At 42.4% G+C, this 15,843-nt stretch overlaps 2 protein-coding genes across 2 annotated transcripts in view; both read right to left on the bottom strand.

Moving 5' to 3' along the window:
- The window catches only part of Kcnd2 (potassium voltage-gated channel subfamily D member 2), a 498,777-nt gene extending 485,433 nt beyond the window's left edge, over positions 1-13,344 (bottom strand). Inside the window, exon 1 of the mRNA XM_052720788.1 lies at positions 12,230-13,344. Coding sequence (XP_052576748.1) covers positions 12,230-13,344 — 1,115 coding nt within the window. The remainder of the gene's footprint in view (positions 1-12,229) is intronic.
- A 187-nt stretch (positions 13,345-13,531) lies between these two features.
- LOC128098766 (uncharacterized) overlaps positions 13,532-15,843 on the bottom strand; it is a 12,902-nt gene continuing 10,590 nt past the window's right edge. The window contains exon 2 of the mRNA XM_052720181.1: positions 13,532-14,742. Coding sequence (XP_052576141.1) covers positions 14,100-14,742 — 643 coding nt within the window. The 3' untranslated portion in view covers positions 13,532-14,099. The remainder of the gene's footprint in view (positions 14,743-15,843) is intronic.

The raw sequence follows: 15,843 nt of genomic DNA, 5'->3' as shown, positions 1-15,843 counted from the left end.
TTCATTGGGCATATTCTTTTATGACTCAATAAAATGTTGGTACACCTTATTGGACTGATCTGATTTAAGATTATAATACTCATGCTTGTTTTTCAGTCCAAAACCACATTTGGTAAAAACTGAAAACATTTTTATAAATTCTAAAGTATTATCTAAAGCACTATGCATAATGTTTTTCCCTCAAAATGCATTAAACTAGAATAGGGTTAGACAGAGTAATTTTACGTAAGATGTGGGGGAGAAACAATGACTTGGTCTAAAAAGTGTAAGGAGAGTAATTATGAATGTGTAAGTCACAGCCCAACTTCATCACATGCAAAGACCAGGCAATATCAAGAAATTTCTCATTGTGGAAGCCTTCTCGTGTCTCAGGTTTCTTCTTCAGTAACCCTGAGGTGTTTCTGGGTAGCATACAGTATCATGTTTCATCACTAACAGTGTGCCATGCTGAGCTGTCACAGGTAATCCCTTAGTTTCAAGCATATATTAATGTATGCTTCCTGTGTTGTTGGTATGTGGATAGACATTTTATTATGTTAATTCATAAATGCACACTATGATATTAATTCTCTTATACACACTTTATGATGTTAATTCAATTATGATTCTTCTAAACACAAGTGTTTCCAAGCATTCATTCATGATTATGTTTAATTCTCCAGCATTGTGGTTCTTATAAAAGCACTATCTCTGTATATTTTTATTATACACCTGTTACTTGCATGGTCCCAATCTGGTTATACTAAAAAATATGTATCATATGGGAATCTTCACAGGTTTCAAGAAATGTGATCCACTTTCCCTTCCAAGTTCACAAAAGTAACAAAACACCTAGAAAGGATATATATGTACCTACTGCAAAGTGAGAAAAAAGTATTGGAAATTCTTTAAATAGAATTCAAGATCAGTGTGATATTCTCAGGCGCTAATATTAGAATAGACAGCTGCTAATCTTCAAATCTACATTCAAAATTTTTAAATTATCCTGTCATCTATGAAAAAGTTCCATATCTATTGAACACCAACTCTTTCTTTTAAGTTAAAATGTAGAATCCAACTTTTCAATTTAACTAATCTTTTTCTCAGCTAAGAGCAATTTAACCATATCTTGTAAGCTACTCCAGTTTTAAACAACTGTGTAAATAACTGGTTATAATTTTAAGCTGAGGTAAATATCACAAATTTAAGGACTGGAATTTGTACATCATTGAAGAGGTTAATTTTAAAACAGCATTAAGATTGTTCAAAGTATTACAGAACTTGTGTTCATTTTAACAGCAACAATATCACGTTGCTGCCATGCTTCCCTTTCTTTATTGTCTCCTAGTCTCCTATATTTTTACTTACATTTGTCTTGGTTTCACCCACTACTGCTCGTCTGGAGATGAACCACTATGTGCTTGGCCTCCTTCCCTGGTGTGCAAACGTCACCCCACTACATGACCCGAACCTTACTAACACAGACCTTTTCTCAGTGTGTACAGTGGACTAGGAAAACCACTCCCCTAAAGGCACACACTGTAACTACAAAAGCATTTCAACTTAAAAAGGCAAAAGTTAAAACCCCAAGTTCTATGTGGGATGACAAGTGTCAACATCCAGCGACTGGAGATGATGCAGGGTTCGGAAACTAGAAGGCTGCATGGAGCATGGAGAAGGCCAGCATAAAGACTAGCTCTCGGAGCGGAACACTAACAAGTAAAACATTCAAATGGAATCCTATAAAGCGAAGGCTCCGCAGATGTATGCAGAGATAAAAAGGTGCTGTGCTCCTCCTTTGTTTTTTTCTCTACCTCACAATATCTTACAATGCCAAAGCTAGCAGCTGGAGCTGGTGGAAGCCAGAAGTCTTCACAATGGTCTCCAATGTCCTGTATCCTCTCCTCCCACACACTTTTCACAACCCATTTGCTCCTGAGTCCTGTACTCCATTTGCTTCAATTACAATGGCACTAGACAGAACTAGCCAAGCTCCTCTCACTGTGAGAGCTCTGCACAGGTTCAGCATTCCCAGTCTGGAACTGAAAGTCAAAATGCCACCGAATGTAGACTTCTTTTTGAGTCATTGTGATGTCTCACATGGGAAATTCTACATCTAACCCTCAGGTAAGCACATCCCAGTAAAAACACAAGTGAAAGAAAACTATTGTGTGAAATTATTTTCAGGCTCTGTGCATAAAATATATATAATGTAAATGAATTTCGCATTTAGATTTGGGTTGCATACCCAAGATAGCTCATTATGCATTTGCAAAATTTCAAAACCTGCAAAAGTCTGAAATTCTTCTAGTTGGAAGCATTGTGGATAAGGAATGTTCCTAACTTGCTTCTTTTCTGCCTCCCTCTAAAGCATCATTCTGACATTCTCACTTTCATTCCATCACTTGCCATGATGGTCTTCTGCTCAAACGCATCCCTCTTGAAAGGACCTTGTCTAGCCCTCTCCAATCCAGCAGTTGGATTTATGACCAACTCAATTTATGACCTTCAACACAATTTATGACCTTCATGGAACTCATCACAAACTGGTGTTACATTATGTGTCTATGTGTTTATTTTCTGTCTCTCCCACAAGTCTAATTCTGCGTGTGTCTTAACATTGGGAAGCTTTACTTGTAGTTTACTGCAATAGTCAATGATGGCTAATAAGGATTCAACAGATATGTTAAATTAAGTTAAACTCTTCAGACCACATTTTAATTTCCTAAGAATATGTGATACTGGTGTTACTCTGAATTTACGAAAGCACTGTGACTGGTACTCCTCAAGGGGAAGAAAATGAGAAGCATATTAGAATTAGAGCCATTTTACTGGAGGGGGAGGGACAATTCTGTTTTAGAACAAAGCCTTCCTTCCCATCCTACTTGACATTATTTCAACTTTCATCCTACTCTCTCAATGTTATTTTTTTTTGTCACTATTAACTTCTGGTAACTCATTCTCTACTCCCCCCACATTTTATGTGATTCAGATTTTCTTTACATAACAGACCTGTCAAAATTTCCAAGGCAAAACTGATCATACTAAATGAACATATGCATCTATATTCTCATTTACAGCTGGGAACTACTTTTTTGAGTTTCGAAAAGATTTTAAATAATTCTTTGAGAATTTCATATATTGTATTTTGATCAATTCTCCTGCCCCATCTTCTCCAAGATCCATTCCCCATTCCATAACCCACACTATTTTGTGTGCTCGTTCATTATTTTTCAACACACCTAAACCCTTAGAAAGTGCTTTTTTTTTTTTTATTAAACAGGCGTTTGGACTAAGTCACAGGGCCTCTGAACTTTCTGATAGCAACTACATTTATAGCTTACATCCATTCCTTGAAAGCAAGGGTTCACTATCTGTATGCAAATCAGAAAACAGAACAAAACAACAACAACCAAAACACCTTGTCACCCTGTGCTAATAGGTAAGGGACAAAAAACCTTGTAGTGGCAGAGTCATCAAGATACTTTCATTCCAGAGGTTCCTTCAACTGCTCCTATTCAGATATGAACTGTGCTTAAAAGAAAAGGCAGTGAGTGACTGATTGACTTACAGGACTTGTCCCCTTTTGTTCCCCAGGGGTATCTGCAATTTAGGGACTCTTCAGCAGAAGAAGCAGATTAAAGAAATGGCCAGAGGCAACTATTAATTCAGATCTTTGCAGAATAACTAGTTATAGATGATAAACTGGAGATGTTCCATGGTATTTTACAGTAAAATAGTGAAAATAATAATAAGGAGAAGAAGAAAGGCAGGTAGGTCAGTGGGCAGGTGGACAGAGAAAGAGAGAGAGAAGGAAAGAAAGAGAGAGATGGGAGGAAGGAAGTAAGGGTGGGCTGTGTCACATTAGAAGACCAAATCTCAAGCAATAAATTTAAAACAAAGCACATGTTTGACTTGATAGGTGCATTTTTGCCTGTTGAGAAGAACTGCTCCACGCTTTTAAGGATCTCTCTGTGTATCATCTCACTCCTCGATCAACAACATATTAGCACAGATCATTTTCTACATTTGAGCAGTGATGGAGAAAAATGGCTCCTCACTCACATCTCCAAAGCCATTGAATCTAGTTAGGAAAGAAAGAAGTACAACCAGAAGATGTACATAAAATGGCACTTACTAGGTTCAAGTGTAACTGCAGAGATGCTGCAGACATGGGCGGTTGCGAAGGCAAATGCTGGCTCTCGGAAGGGGAAACTAAGGGGAAGAATCAGATGGATGCCTCTGAATTAAAGAGCCCTGCAAGGGTGCACAAAAATGTAGGAACACGGCTCCCCTCCTGGGATTCTTTGTAATGCTACAGTGTTAGTATCCCACACCTCAAAGCTGGCTCCTGAAGTTAGTGGAATAACCATGTCTTCCTCCTTCTCTACCCTCTCTTCTCTCTCCTCTGTTTCCCTCTCTGCCTCTTTACCTTTTCCCTCCCTCTTTCCCTTTCCACCATCCCTTCCTTCATCTATACACATAGACACACACACACACACACACACACACACACACACACACACACACACACACACACACACACATATACACACACGTGTGTGGGGGGGGTACAGTAAAGAAACTGCCAATCTGACCATTCCATTATTAGAGAATGTTTTTATTATAGATGAGAGAGAGAGAGAGAGAGAAAGAGAGAGAGAGAGAGAGAGAGAGAGAGAGAGAGAGAGAGAGAGAGAGAGAGAGAGAGAGAACAGCCAGAAGCATCTTCAACAGTCCAGAGCAGAGAAAGAAATCAGTAGACTACACATAGCCAGGTAGGAAAGTGTGAAAGGCCAGTAGATGTAGTGACATAGCGAGATTCAGAGAACAGAGCACAGTGAGAGAGTGAGAGTGAGTGGGAGTAAAAGAGAGGACAGTGAGAAGAGCCAGACATTAAGAAGGATGAGTAGCTGAGGGGAGTGAAGCCCTCTAGCTGGGAAGAGTTTAGGGCAGAGAAGGGGGCCAGAAGGACTAGGGTGTTACTGTGGACTTGAAAATGTACAGCAAGTACTTGTGATCTTGAGGGAGCCTGGAAGCCAGCATCGGCTTTGATGTGCTCCTAGGTGCCACAGGTAACCATATGTCCCTTTGGCTAGAGTTAAGGGACACAACTCCTTTGGGAGGATGGGAACTGGTTTAACAATTTCGTGTGGAATGCTGGCATTTATCTAACCTCTCAAAATCCTCCTGTTGCCAAGGTTGAACTCATATCTGGATATTTGGATAGCATGGAGAGAGAGAGAGAGAGAGAGAGAGAGAGAGAGAGAGAGAGAGAGAGAGAGAGAGAGAGAGAGAGAGAGAGTGTTGTTTGGAAGACAATATAAGACATACATAACATGGGGGGAGAGGGAAATGAATTATAACTCTGACAGAAAAACAATACTTCTTCCCAGTGAATGTTCTCTTTACTGTTCTTATTTTTTTTAACAAAAGAGAACTTACAGTGAGTAGTTTCAGGAGTTCACAAACCAACTCTTTTAACGTAATTTAGACAACATAATTGCTTGATTTTCATTTGTATCAGGTCATGTACCATTAATTAGTTTGCTCCAAATGGCCTAAAAGTTCACTGGAGGAAACTATGCAGTCGTGTGGTAGTGACTGGGTGTTTTCATGCTCTACCTCAGGGCCGGATAAATAAGGGCAGAAACTGCAGTGAAATACGCACATTCCAGCAGTGATGGTTCAGACATGAACAGAGAGTTAGAGCTCAGAACTGGGGGGTTGGGGAAGGAACTGTGTTAATGAAATAAACAGCCTACTTAATTATTCATACTCCTCTTGTAGCATTAGAAGCAACCTCTAGATAACTGTTACAACATACTTTTTTCAGGAATATAAGTAAAAAAAAATGAAATTTCTAAACTTACTGCTGCAATTTCATTGTGTGAAGTATGAGCAGTCCACAACAATCTCATATGTATAAAATGACTGACTGTAAATAAAAGCTCATCTTTCTTCCTCTAGAAATTTAGCAACTAATAAGAAATTTGAACTCCAAAGCCAGGTGTGGTGGACAAGTCTACAATCCCAGCACTTCGGAGGTAGAGACAAATGGATCAGGAGTTCGAGGTGATCTTCAGCTACGCATGGAGTAAGAGGGCAGCCTGGACTACAACAAAAAGAAAAAAAGGACATTTACACTTCAGCTCATTCAAAAACAAATATAAGGCAGCAGCGAAGACTCAGTAAAACGCTTCCCGTGCAGCCATGGCCAGTTTGAACCCCAGCACTCCATGTAGAAGCATTTATAATCTCCGTGCTGGGGAGGTTAAAAACAAGATTCCTGGAACTCACTGGCACACCAAGTGGAGACAAATAGGCAAACTCCAGCTTCAAAGGGACCATGTCTCAAAAAACTAAGTGAAGGTCTGTAAAGTAGCAACACCTGGCATCAACCTCTCACTTCACATGCAAGCTCACACACACGCATATGTGCACACAGACAGACACATAGACACAAACAGAGATACATAAAATTGGGAGGAAATCTCAAAAATAAGTGATTCAACTATAAAAATAAAATCAGTGTTAATGAGTAGTCTCAAGAGGAGCTGAGAATGGGAAAGGAAAAGCTCAATAGATAACACTGGAAATCAGTGTCCCCTTCAGGCACACATATTTTTTTCCTGGCATATTTCCATCTGGAAATCAAGGGAAAACTGAACTTTCACATTTTAGATGCTAAAATACATAATTTTAACATGTAATCAGACACTATTTCTAATTCTATTTAAACAGTAAAACATAGTGAAACCATTTAAGATTTGTCTTTGATGCTGAAAAGTAAAAATATATATCTCCTCCCTCTGTACTTCTTTAAAAGTCCATGTCAACATCCAACAATTCACTATAAAGAATTTTATATAAATGCTATAAGTATACTGAAATAAAAATGAATGCTACCTGGAACATAAATCTGTGTGCCTCTCCCCTTAAAATATTTTCAGATCAACACATTAACACTATTTGTTGTGTAGAAGACAACACAAGGACCATGATCCCACACATTTTTTAGAATGATGGGAAAGGGGGAAGTTTGTAAATAAACAATTTTGCAGATTTTCCTCCCAGCATTCCCCAAACCTATGTAACCCACATAGTGACAGGTAGTAGGGAGATGTCATTTAAATGCATGTCTCTATGACTTCGAGGCTAGCATGGTCTACACAGTAAGATCCTGGACAGTTAGAGATGAAGAGAGAGACCCTGTCTCAAAAAAAAAATAAAAAGGCATTTTCTATCTTCTTTTCAATAATACACATTTATAAAAATGTCTTATTTGGGGTGTGTGTGTGTGTGTGTGTGTGTATGTGTGTGTGTGTGTGATAAATTTGTCTCAAATAATACTAGTCCAAGAAGAAATGATTGACTGTTAGAAACATTGCAATAAAATTACTTTGCTTTCTCCTCTTTTTTTTGTTTTTATTTTAACTTGGTACGGAGACCAAAATTCAGGATTCTCTTCTGCTAAGTATGCCCTTTACCACTGGGCTAACTTCTAGACTCCCATTCATTCTGTTTCTCACAAGCAAAATTTACAAACTGAGTATGATGGCAGATGCCTTGAATCTCAAAATCTGGCATGTGGAGGTAGGTCGGTTAAAAGCTACACATTGAGTTTGAAGCCATCCTGGTGTACCTGAGACCTCTTCTCAGAAAACAAACAAAAATTATAATTCACTAAAACTATCAAAATTGAAATATAATAAATGTAAGAAAAGCAGGAATTTTTTTTTTAATTTGGCTTTAGAAATAGATGCCTCTAAAGCCAGGTGGCAGTGGAGTACAACTTTAATCCCAGTACTCGGGAGGCAGACCCAGGCAGATCTCTGTGAGTTCGAGGCCAGCCTGGTCTACAGAGTGAGATCCAGGAAAGGCTCCAAAGCTACACAGAGAAACCCTGTCTTGAAAAACAGAAAAGAAAGAAAGAGGGGGGGGAGAAGGAAGGAAGGAAGGAAGGAAGGAAGGAAGGAAGGAAGGAAGGAAGGAAGGAAGAAAGGAAGGAAGGAAGGAGAGAGATGCCACCAGCCTCTGCAAGGGGAGGAGCTTCTTCCTGACTCAGTATGATATGACAGACTTTGTTGACTCTATGGGAGGCCTGCTCCTTTCTGAATGGAGGTGGAGGAGGGAAAGGGGAGAGAAGAGGGAGAGGAAACTGGTTGGTAGTAAAATAAATGAAAAAATTAATAAAAATAATAGATGCCACTATACACTATACCAATATCTATGACCAAAAGTGTAATTCTACTATATTTTTTCTTTCTTCTAGTGAATATATCAATTTTTACCTTTTTTCAAATTATCTCAGAAATCAAAATATAATTCACATAGTAAAAAATCACAGTATTTCGTCTTTTTTTCAAGTTTCTTTTTTCTTCTTTTTTTTAGTGTTTTTTTATTTAAGAATTTTTTTAATTTATTTTACATACCAACCACAGATCTCCCCTCTCATCTCTCCTCCTGCTCCCCACCAGCCTTCCCCCCCACACACATACACTCCTGATCCCTTCCTCCAAAAGAGTAGGGGTTCCCATGGGGAGTCAGCAAAGCCTGGTACATTCAGGTGAGGCAGGACAAAGCCCCTCCTCACTACATCAAGGCTGAGCAAGGCATCTCACCACAGGTAATGGGCTCCAAAAAGCCAGCTCATGCACCAGGGATAGATCCTGATCCTACTGCCCGGGGCCCCTCAAACAGACAAAGCATTGCATCTTAAATGTGAGCTTTTCAGAAATGCCACACCGCCTCTTTCGTTCCCATACAGAAATCTCTGATGCAAACAACCTGGTTAAAGAAGTGAAATAGCCCACAGAAACGAATTTCTGAACATCTTGAACTTCATATTACGAGGAATATGATTAGAAACCATGACTGAGAACCCAAAGGCTGCCTAACATGATAATAAGTCCCCAAGCGTTTAGTGTGCAGCCTGAAATCTCTTCCAATTCACAAGTCAGGAGCATGAAGTAGAATTGTAAACTGAGCCTCAGCTCCACCGGACCAATTTCATAAAGCAATTTCTGACTGTCATTAGAGAACACTTACACATTTCCTAAATTTAGTATTTTGCAAGCAATTGCACCTCAGCAAAATACAACTGAGTATGAACTCCCAAACCCTGACCTGAGAGGAGCTGGGGGTTCTTTCTGGGCTCAGATAGGTTAAGGCAATGGAATTTGAATTATGGAAAGGGGAGAGCAGAGTGGGCAGGGTAGGGGGAGAGCCTCCGTCCCTATGTCTGTCAATAACTATGCTCAAAAGGGGAGGGGTGAGATGGAGGAACTTATGTACAGATCACTCAATCTAAACATTTAAAAACAGATTTCTTCTTATGTACTTCTATTGATTTTTTTAAATGTGCTTTCAATGTTTTCTACTTTTACTAATGAAAGATGTCTATCTTTAAAACTATATACATTTTTACTGGAAGATTAGACACTTACATGGTAAGCATAATCATGTTACAAGCTATTATAAAGCAAATGTTTTATGAAGCCAAAAATGATTATGTAAATATAGTAATCCCGAGACAGGCACACTGCGTTCTTAAAATGCAAAACCAAATGGATATTGTCTACGGTGACCTCAGAAGCAGTAGCTGATTCTGTCACACCTGAGTCACAACACCTTGATTACTTTTTTTTCTTATGAAAATGCTATGTATATCACGTGGTACTTCTGATAATGTCATGTGGATTATCAACTTCACATCTAATATCATCAATTAATAAATACAGTTTCATTAAAAATAATAGCCACATAAAGAGAACTTAGAAAGTTTGGTAGAAAATTCTTGAATGTCTATCAGACATAGCCTGACAATTGCTACAACTACTGCTTGTTTTCTAGAAAGTTTATACTTAACCTTCTAAAGTTGCAGTATAAAAGATAAAGTCAGGGACAGACGTGTCACATCTCTGTCATTCTTCAATAACACAGAGCCACAAGGCTACTAACAATAAAACACCAACAAGACAAGTCATTTAAGAATCTATAGTCCAAGCAATTAAAATACTACAAACACATTTAGATAAGGAACTGCAGATATTCCCCTAAGAGAGTGCTGCATATTATATAAAGCATAGGCTTTGCTAAATGTTCACATATATTCTCATTTTGACTGCTTCTGCATATGAAAAGCCTGGGTGTTGTTTTCCATCAGAGTCATTAATTAGCTTAATCTCTTAAAAATAAAATTCTCAACTTCAGTAAAACTTAAAAATCTTCAAATCAACCCCATGTTGCTTCCAAGTTCTAGAAAGGATGTGTACTTAACTGTTTCTTATCTGCTAACCTATAGGACAGATGGAATCGATTGCTTAGATTCTGCTCAAGTGTCGCAACTTAGTTTCTCAACTCATTCACAAAAGAATGCTGGTAAGCATCTAATTTATATAATAAAACTCATCAGTAATAGCTAACATATCCCCTTTTTTCCAGAAAGTAAGTATATATTTCAAGATAAGGTAAAAATTGGAAATCATCTCCAAAAATAAATGTTAACCTTAACTCCTCAAGTCTAGAATGGAAATTTCAGCTCCTTAAAATTAACAACTCGTCCCCATTCCTTGTAATGATACCTACATTCAATCATCTAGACAATATGCAACATTAAAAGACTCACGGAGATCTCATGAAAAACCTGCATGCCACCAATTTTTTTTTAAAGTGTGCTGCCTTTTAGTAGTCCCTCTTTTGTTTTCTTCTTAACATAGATCTTCTTTAGTACAGTTCAAACGTGAAATCATGACAGCAATGCACACTACCTGATTGTCCTTTCATGATTCCACAGAACACAAAGACAAAAAAAAAAAAAAAGAAAATGAAAGAAAACATAACTCTTTTCCATAAGGGGTAAGCACTTGTACTGCTAAGGTGTTTTACATCTTCTCCTATCTGTCCCAAAACGAGCAACGGAATAAAGGGAAATAAAAAACAAAAGGATGCAGATTTCATTCAATCATGTTTCGGAAATCTATCAGTACACTCTCAAAGATACTTGAGACTTAATCAAAATCTAAAATATTATATTCTACTTTGGGCCAGTTTTTTCATTACCTCAGGCAAACATTCCTCTCATGAAAACATATTCCACTACTTGGCCATATAACATGAGAAATCTTGTTCTTCACAATATGTCCACTAAAATTAAGGTGCCTTTAACCACAATGTCACTTAAGGAAGCCAATTAAATGAGCCAGAAACACAAAACTTAAGACACAGCCTTGGAAATAACTTTTTTCTTATAGACATTACCAAATCCCTCTTGCGCTGATTACCTAGGCTTTCAAGAAAGATCACACAGAGCTCAAGAAAGCGCTAGTATCTCTCCAAGGATTATCTCCAAGAACTCAAAAAAGTAGCGGGCTCCTTCAATTTTATCATTTTGTTAGTTTTTCTACTGTGGCGAGTGCTGCTACTTTTCTGCAGTTTGACTAACATTCATAATCATTTCACACAATTCTTTATAACATCTAAAGAAATATTAATTCTTTCTTTAGAAGTACATTTCAGAAATCATGGATTCAGAATATATTCCTTTGGTTTCTAAAACTTCATGCCCCAAATAAAAGGAAGTACGAAAGAATTCTACAAGAAATTTGGAACTCAAAATTCTACACAGCAACTGGCCTATGGTAACCATTAATCTCACGGACACTGCTCTGCCTTCCATATGTATTTGATGGACAATCTGTAGAGTCTCTTGCTTGATGGAGTCCATAGCTTCTGAAAACTGTAGAGATGAGAGTCATATGCTTCCTTAAAAAAAATGAGAGGAAGAGGGACGAGCCTAGACTTTTAAACATTATATTTTGTATAGTTGACCACTTTCAGGTCTGGTATTCTAAATATAGCCTAATAGCCATAATGAAAATGATCATGATGACATACTGATATATTATAAAATATTTTGATAATCATATCTACAAATTTTACAATTATGTAAAATAAGACAGATTTCTTGGGTTGAAATACACTATCTGTACCTATTAATTAGTCTATTAATTCCGTACTTGTCACTTTCTTGTATTAATACTTAATATTGGCCTGCAACTCTCTGATACTTCCAATCTTTTTGGCATCCCCATTTCACAGATCGAAATGATTTTTCCAAACCTTTATTGCTTTCTTAAATCCACTAAGAGAAACATGTAGTCACTCTAAAGTATCAGAAAGCCTTAAGAGATTCACCATCAACCCACTCGCGTCCTATCTCCATCCCACTTCCTACAACAGCACCTACCCCAGTGTTGTCATGGTGACGATGGTGTACCAGAAGGCCGCAGGGATGCTGGTGAACTTGCTTGCTGATGACCCCTTCTCTGCATAAAACATAACCGTGGCGAAAATGATGATAGCCATAGTGAGAGAAAAGAGCAAGAAGCCCAATTCTGATGCACAGCTCTTCAGCGTGTACCCCAGTATACGCAGGCCTTGGGAGTGGCGGGAAAACTTAAAGATCCTGAAGACGCGAAAGACTCGGAGCGTGACGAAGGCTCCGCTGACATCCTCGTTATCTGTCATCACCAGCCCAATGTAGTAGGGCAGGATGGCCACCACGTCGATGATACTCATGACGCTGCGCACAAAACGGTAACGACTAGGTGCTGCGGCTAGGCGAAGCAAGTACTCAACAGTGAAGATCATGACACAGGCGGTATCCAGGCAGAAGAAGGCCACCGCATACCGTTCCCCACAAGGCAGTTCTTTTATGTGGCCTGGGCTAGACCCACAGGGAACTGTTTCCACCACATTGGCGATGACTGAGACGGCGATGAAGAACCCAGTCACATAGTAGAACACCAGGGCCATGGTGCTGGTGTGAGGATTCTCAAAGGCCCGCCAGACCCTCTGCCTAGCAGTCATGGTGGGCAGCGCGCTCTCCCCGGTATTGTCAGTGTCCGCATCATCCTGCAGGCGCTCCGCGTTCTCCCGCCTGCGGTCCTTGTACTCCTCGTAACAGCAGTCGCCAATAATTTCTGGGATGAGGCCAAAGAAGGCCAGTTCTTCATCATAAGCGGAGATGCACTCGTGGCGGGGATAGTGAAGCTTCCCCGTGCGGTAGAAATTGAGGATGTGGCGGAAGATGTCTGGGTCACGGTCAAAGAAATATTGTTGGGTCTCTGGGTGGTAGAAAAAGTCTCTCTCCGAACTGCCCAGAAGAGTGTCTGGGTACCGCTCCAGGGTGTCCTGCCAGGTCTGGAAGCGGGTGCCACTCACGTTCAGCACAATCAGAGCATCCTGAGTCCTTTTCCTCTCCTGCCTTGGGGGAGCGGGCATAGGCCCCGAGGCCACAGGCATCCACCCAATGGCTGCCGCCCGGGCAAAGGGCAGCCATGCTGCCACACCAGCCGCCATGTTGTCACACGAGTGATCAGGGTTACCCAAAGCGACACGAGAAAAGTAACACAACGGCCCCACTCACTTCTTCACGTCAAACGAAACACCGGGGAACACTGTTCACAGGAACACGGTTATTCCAAGGTGTCGCAGGTGAAGTCACAGTTCTCAGAAGGCCAAGTTTCCCTCGCAGACAAGTATACTTGGAATACTAAGAAAAAAAAAAAAAAATACAGTGACCTAAAAATCTCTCTCCATAGAACCTAAACAGATCTCTGCCAGCAGTCGGACCAGGGCACCTCCTGGCACATGTAAGCACACAGGTGACTTCGGGGACAGCCTCAAACAGGTGTCTTCACTTCTCCTCGCCTGGCACAGTCTGGCTGATATGGGGTCAGTCTAGAGAGCAGGAGAGAGGAAGCAGGAGGAGTCGCCCAGGGGTAGTCTCTTCAAAGAAAGAACCTTTTCACCTTCCCTTTCCGGCTGAAGTAGTCCTTCCCGCCAAAGGCGTCTCAAAAAGACGACCTGTTGTTGTAGCTCCGGAGAGATGCGGTCACAGGCACTGTCCCGCGTCCCTGGGAGTCCGCTGGCCGCCTCTGCTCCCGCGGCGCTTGCAGAGATGGAGGTGAAGTGCAGGGCTCGCGGCGGGGGGCGTCGGTCTGGGGCTCTTTCTCCCCGACGACGACAGACACCCTCTGCGCCAGCCAGGAGCGTTCGCCCCCGATGGCCCCCTTCACTCTCGGTTCAAGTTCAGCTCAGGTGCAGTGTGACAGTTATAGAGCCCCGGAGCTGGCAGCCGCCGCCGCCTCGGCGGCAGCATCATCTGCCTCCGCGCAGAACGCGCCTCGCCCGCGGTACATACCTGGCAAAGTGCGCGCCGGGGCTGAGTTGCATAGAGACTTTGCCGTCGCCTTGCACCCGGAAAAGGAAAGGGAGAGCCGGCGGCTCCCGAGCAGCCGGATCCCAGGCGCCCGGGGAGCATAAATAAAGCTCTGGCGAGCTCTCCGTCCCCTTCCCCCACCCCTCCGTGCCTCCCTCCTCCTTGTCACCTTCCCAAAAGCCAGGCGCAGGCGAGCAGAGCCAACAGCAACAAGTTCAAAAAGGTGCGGGGGAGGCGAGCCGCCCAGGCCACTCGCTCCTGCCAACTTACTGCGCGGCCGGCGTCCCCGGGGTCGGGGCGCTGCGGGGCTGCGGGGTGCCGGGACTGCGGGGCTGCGGGGCTGCGGGGCGGGCGGCGGCGGCGGCGGCGGCGGCGGCGTGGGGCCGGGGCCGAGGCGCGAGCGGGTTGGCGTCCGGGCGCGGAGGCAGGAGGCGCTCGGCGGCGGCGGCGGCGGCGGCGCGGGGGCGCGAGAGGGCTGCTCGCTGCTTCCCCGCCAGTGGGTGGTCCCGCATCTCCCCCGGGCTCGGCGCGCAGCTCTGCCCGTGCGATCGATAAATAAGCAGGGAAGAAGAGAGCGAGAGCCGCACGCACGCCCCGCCACGCAGGTTAGGCAAAGGCGTCTCCTGCCTTTCCCTCGCCTTGACCTTTCTCCGCCCCCGCCCCCCTGGGCTCCTCTCGCTCCACCCTAGCCACCCACCAGCCCAGGCACCAAATGTCGCCAAGGGAGAGCATCCAGGTGGTTGTGCCCCAGGGATGAGCGAGCCTCGGATGAACAAAGAGAAGCTTCAGGGCTCTTGGCTGCGGCCGTTTGGTGGAGGAGAGGAGGAAGGGGACCCGTGGCTTACTGCTGCCTCCGGAGCCCCGGTTCCAGATGAGCGTGGGAAAGGGGGGGGGCAAAAAAAAAAAAGGGTTCGAGAAAAGCTGGGAAGGAGGGTGAGCGGAGCGGAACGCGAAGGAATTGGTTGCCTTCTGGGGGCGAGTGGGTCGCAAAACCTGCAAAGCTCCGCGGCAGAATTTTTAAGTGATTCCTCTCTTTCTTTAATTTTTTTTAAAATTTATTTTTGTTCAAAACAGATGTTAACGTTTCTGAGGCTAATGTATTACCCGTCCAACTCGCTGAAAAAGTCAGACAAGTCTCCTCTGGCTAGGTCTTGCCACAACTCCTTTCCCCTGTCCTTTGCAAATGACAGGAGAATTTAGACCCTTTTTTAAATGTCAGCGTGCAGGGGCGTGCGTCTTTGAGAGTGTGTGTCTCTTCATGCTCTTTGCGCATCCCCTGCGCAGATCTGAAATGGCCAGAGGAGGAAAAGGTGTCCGGGTGAGGGGTGAGTGATGTGAAGAGAGACAGGAAAATTGTAGTGGCCAACCGATTTTGGTCTTCGTGTACCCCGCCCCCAGTCATTAGGTGTCTTCCTTAAAGTCAAGCTTTGAACATCCATAGCCACTAGATGGCGTGAGTGGCGAGAAGTTAGATCCGCATCTAGGGTAGTTGCTTTAGAAAGGCAAAGGATAAGAAAATTTTACTGATTCAACGGAGAATCCGATCACATAAACATCTTTAAATTTCCTGCTACCACCCACCTTTTTAGTGTTTATATGAGACGTACTATTCAGGCTTCAGACTGAATTTTGATGGA

The sequence above is a fragment of the Peromyscus californicus genome, unplaced genomic scaffold (assembly GCF_007827085.1).
Source record: "Peromyscus californicus insignis strain IS unplaced genomic scaffold, ASM782708v3 Scaffold_6__1_contigs__length_162567912, whole genome shotgun sequence".
Taxonomy (NCBI): Eukaryota; Metazoa; Chordata; class Mammalia; order Rodentia; family Cricetidae; genus Peromyscus; species Peromyscus californicus.
The sequence above is the reverse complement of the archived record's forward strand: the minus strand, read 5'-3'. Positions and strand labels throughout refer to the sequence as shown.